We start from the raw sequence: 5,128 nt of genomic DNA, 5'->3' as shown, positions 1-5,128 counted from the left end.
GGGGGGGGGGCATTGAAATGCAACTGGGGTTTCGCTGAAATCCTTCTTGCAATTAAAATAGTGCATTGTTAAGCCACATTTGGCCCATTAAATTAAATTTCATTTTTATCGTTTGAGATTGTGAGAAATAGTTTCTCCACCAAGGGGTTAGAGAACGAATTACAAATGTAGATTGAAAATAAATTAGAAGATGAAGATATAAAACAAATGTAGGAAGGCTCAAACACGATATGAAATCGTTGTCCTCAAACGAATTTTGCTCCCACTAGAAAAGATTATGATGCTTAAAGGGTCATCCGGCAAAAGGTTTGAAGGATTGATCAAGCCTTGTAGAGATTCAAACACTAAGCACTTGTTTGATTCTCTAAGAACTCAAGAACACAATGGAAAAGGAATATGGAAGAAGATGGTTTTTTTTTTCTTTCTTCTCTCTTGTTTGATCTTATAAACATGTAATTTATAAGTGTTTTTTCATGCTATTTTTGATGATCAAAAACCACCTATTTATAGCCATGCAACATAGCTTCACGAAGTGGTGCCAAAATTAAGTGAAGGGCTACCAAAAAATCACCTAAACCGACTCCAACGGTCACTGAACTTATACCATGCAACTGCATGGTGTAAATCCATGCGGTTGCATGGTTAGTTAGAACCGAGGCTATTGGTTGCTATGCGATCACATGATTTTGAACAACCATCACAATCCTCCACTTGTTCAAAAACAACAATGTTCCATATTCAAATTATACGATACTCATGCATAAGGATTATATATCTTTATATTTGAATCTAACAATAGTGTAATTCAAACAAAGTAAAGTCAAAATTCAAGGTAGCACAAAGCTTTGAACCAAGTTTTTCATGTGACAATACCGGTGAGAACACACACACGAATATCACGTGTTCTCAAGTTCCTCACTACTCGCTTAACGCTTTTACGGTCTTGCGCTTATCCTTTTCAACAAACTTTTAAGAGAGATACTCCAACTCTCTATTAAGGCAGCACCACCTTGAAGTTTGTTTAGGTAAAAGTTCTTCCAGTACCTTTGTTAATTTTAGAGGTATTTGTATTTTAGCACTGAACTTTTATTAAGAGCTTAAGGCTCAAACCTCATTTCAGTAACAACCAGCATTATTTTATCTAGGATAAGATTATTATGGATTTGAATAATGCTGCAACTATCCACATATCAAATGACTTGTTATTACCCTTTGAACCCGTGTACTACCTTTTGAGTAACGACAGGTAGGGTTGCCGTCGTTGGTGGATATTTTAGTTAAGGAGTTTCAATCCCATCCTACTCGAAGTAGATGCTACTAAATCTCTATTTAGAGGTTTAGTCAAAGAATCCGCCAAATTTTCAATTGACCTTACATAATTTAGATAAACTATTCTATCTTTGATTAATTTCCTTATGTAGTCATGTCTTAGACTTTCCATTATATACCTCATTGTATGCCTTTGCTAATGTGGCTTGACTATCACACATGATAGGTATTGAAGAAATATTCTTCGATATCAAAGGAATCTCATAGAAGAGATCCTTAAGCCACTCAGCTTCCTTCCCTGTATCTGATAGGGCTACAAATTCTGATTTCATGGTCGAGTGTGTTATGCATGTTTGTTTCTTTGACTTCCAAGAAACAACACTTCCTCCTAGAGTGAACACCCAACCCGAGGTGAATTTACTTTCACCCGTGCTACATATTCAACTAGTATCGGTAAATCCTTCTAATATCACTGGGAATTTAGTATATTGTAGACCTAATTTCTTGATTTTCTTTAGGCATCCAAGAACTTTCCCAATAGTTTTCCAGTGATCATTGCTTGGATTGCTAGTAAACATACTAAGTTTACTTATTGAATAAGTTATATCCTGTTTTGTGCATTGAACTGCATACATAAGACTTCCAATGATGCTTGCATATTCCAATGAGCAATCGTCCTTCCATCATTTTTTACTAGTTTTGAAATTGGATCAATAGGGGTACTATACTCCCTTGAGTTCAAGTGTTTGAACTTTTTTTTATCACATTCTCGATATAATGTGATTGGCTTAGGTGATAACCCCCACTAGTCTTTGAGACTTTGATACTCAAAAATAGTATCCACTTGTCCAAGATCTTTCATTTTGAAGGTGGAAGATAGTAACCTCTTCGTTTCTTCCATACTATCCATGTGATTACTTATAATCAACATGTCATCAATTTATAAGCATATAAATGTGATGTAATCATCACATATTTTAGAATATAAACATTTATCTACACTATTTCGTTTAAACCTAAATGATATTATTGCTAGGTCAAATTTCTCATGCCACTTCTTAGGTGCCCGCTTTAAACCATATAGTGATTTAACTAACTTGCATACCTTATCTTCATTTCCAGGTAGAACAAATCCTTCGAGTTGTTCCATATAGACCTCCTCATTGAAATTCCCGTTTAAGAATGTCGTCTTAACATCCATTTGATGATCATGCAAGTCATATATCAAAGCTAATGCAAATAATATCCTAATTGTTGTTATTCTTGCTACTGGTGCATAAGTGTCAAAATAGTCGATTCCTTTCTTTTGTCGGTATCCTTTGACTACTTATCTAGCGCTGAAAGTATTTAGAGAACCATCAATATTATATTTTCTTCTAAATACCCATTTACATCCAATAGGTTTGGATCCGGGTGGTAGATCGACAAGTTCCCAAATTTTATTAGACAATATCGAATCCATTTTATCTTTAATTGCATCTTTTTAAAAGATACTATCACGAGAAGCCATAGCTTCTTTATAAGTTTTAGGGTCAATTTCTATTTGTCGAACAAAAGGAATTGTTCTTACGACATTCAACTCATTTCCTTCTACTAAGTAAAAGGAGATAAGTTGAGAATCAATTTCATCCGGTCCCAAAGACTTCTCAACTCGAGTTCTCTTGCTTCCTTGTAGTTCATTAGACTCATTAATATCTTTAGAAGACATTTCATCTTGTGTTCCACTTGAGCTAGGGATATTTTCTTGATTTTTCCTTAATTCATTATCTGAAGATAACAAATCTTCAAAGAACTCTACATCACTTGATTCGATGATCACATTGGTCTCCAAATTTAGCAATCTATAAGATTTGCTATTGTTAGCATATCCAACAAAAGCACATTTGATGCCACTTGGGCCTAATTTGGTCATATTAGGTTTCGTGTTCTCGCAATACGCAAGACACCCCTACACTTTGAAGTATCCAATGTTTGGTTTCCTTCCTTTCCACAATTCATAAGGAGAAACATTTGTATGTTTTGAAGGAACTCTATTAAGTATCCTAAATGCACTTAACAAAGCTTCACCCCACAAATTAAATGGCAACTTAGCATATATAAGCATAACATTAATCATTTTTACTAATGTTCTATTCTTTCTATCAGCCAAACAATTTTGTTTAGGTGTCCTAGGTGCGAAACATTGGTTAATTATGCCATATTATTCACAAAACAAGTTAAAATCACTAGAAAAGTATTCACCACCTCTATCGCTTCTTAAAATTTTTATTTTCTTTCCTAGATGATTTTCAACTTCATTTTTATAAATCTTAAACATTTTAAAAGCTTCAAGTTTATGTTTCATTAAATACGCGTAAGTATATCTAGAAAAATCATCAATGAAAGTAATGAAATATCTATTTCCCCCTCTAGTTAACATGCCATTTAATTCACATATATCCGAATGAATTAATTTCAAAATACTATAGGTTCTTTTTACACTTTGATATGGCTTTTTAATCACTTTTTATTCTACACGTGTTTTGCATTTATAAACATTATTTTCATCATATGAAATCAAATCACACTTTTTCATACGTTTCATAGTGCTTTTACCAATATGTCCTAATCTAGCACGCCATAATGAAAATAATTCAACAATATAAGTAAAATTAGATTTATTTATTTCATTGTCAATGGTACATAATTTGACCACTCCATCACAAGAATAGCCTTTCTCCAACAAAATTTCCTTTAAGGGATAATTCAAGTTTACCGGATTCATACACACATTTGATACCCAATTTTCCTAAGAGATTTCCACTAACCAAGTTCCTATTCATTTCTGGAACATGTAGTACATGAGTAAGGATAACGGTTTTCCCGGAAGTGAAGATAATATCAACATTTCCTTTGCCAATTACTTTGGATCGAATTTCGTTGCCCATTTGAATCTTTAGATCTTCATCTACTTCTTGATAGGTTTTGAATAAAGATTTATCATATGATACATGCACTGTAGCTCAAGTATCATACCACCACCCGAGAATCTTTCCCTTGATTGCATTTATTTCGCTTGAGGTGGCCACAATCTTTTCTTCTTGAATGAAATTTATTTTACCTTCGGAGTTGTTTCTTTTTTGGTGTCTACAATCCTTTGCTTAGTGTCCAGATTTACCACACATAAAGCATCCTCCTTTGGTCTTCTTCTTGGACTTGTTAAAGTTCCTTGAAGGCTTCCTTTTGTTGGATTTTGTAGGCGGTTCAGATTTCTCAACAACATTGGCTTTAGAAGTTCCTTCCGAAGAATTTTCACTTCTATCACGCAATCTGGATTCTTCTTCAATTCGAAGTTTTTTTTGTAATTGTTCCAAATAATAATTTTCGGAACTATGCATTATTTTCTTCCGATATCCTTTCCAAGCCCCCCCGGGAGTTTAGCAATTATAGCCCCCAATTGAAAGGTCTCTGGAATTTCAATCTTTACCGCTTTTAATTTGTTGACAATAACTTGTAACTCATGTACTTGGGGAAGAAGGGGAATATTATCTAAAAATTTAAAATCAAAGTACTTTGAAATTAAAAATTTCTTAGTACCTTCTTCTTCTGCTTTATACTTACTCTCCAAAGCATTCCAAATTTCCTTTGCCGATGTAGTATTTGTGTATAAATCATATAGACGATCTGATAGCGCTTTCAAAATGTGACTGCGACAAATTAATTCACCTTCTTGCCTTTTTTGTCTTTCAGCCCTAATTGCTTCGGTTTCTCCATTTGTAGGTTTTGGTAGAGGCGTCAACTCGAGATCTAAGATGTAGAAGATCTTCAATGCAGTAAGAAGAAGCTTCAATTTGTCTTGCCAACGCGTGAAATTTGTGCC

At 34.0% G+C, this 5,128-nt stretch overlaps 1 protein-coding gene across 1 annotated transcript in view; it reads right to left on the bottom strand.

Annotated features, from left to right (window-relative positions):
- LOC111400709 (SNF1-related protein kinase regulatory subunit beta-2-like) overlaps nt 1-2,731 on the bottom strand; it is a 15,031-nt gene extending 12,300 nt beyond the window's left edge. Inside the window, exons 1-2 of the mRNA XM_023028100.1 lie at nt 2,662-2,731; nt 2,375-2,499 (exon numbers count right to left, since the gene is read on the bottom strand). Coding sequence (XP_022883868.1) covers nt 2,375-2,499; nt 2,662-2,731 — 195 coding nt within the window. The remainder of the gene's footprint in view (nt 1-2,374; nt 2,500-2,661) is intronic.
- Between the last annotated feature and the right edge of the window lie 2,397 nt (nt 2,732-5,128).

This window comes from Olea europaea, chromosome 10 (genome assembly GCF_002742605.1).
Source record: "Olea europaea var. sylvestris chromosome 10, O_europaea_v1, whole genome shotgun sequence".
In the NCBI taxonomy this organism is placed as follows: domain Eukaryota; kingdom Viridiplantae; phylum Streptophyta; class Magnoliopsida; order Lamiales; family Oleaceae; genus Olea; species Olea europaea.
This window is presented reverse-complemented; position numbering and strand designations above follow the sequence as displayed.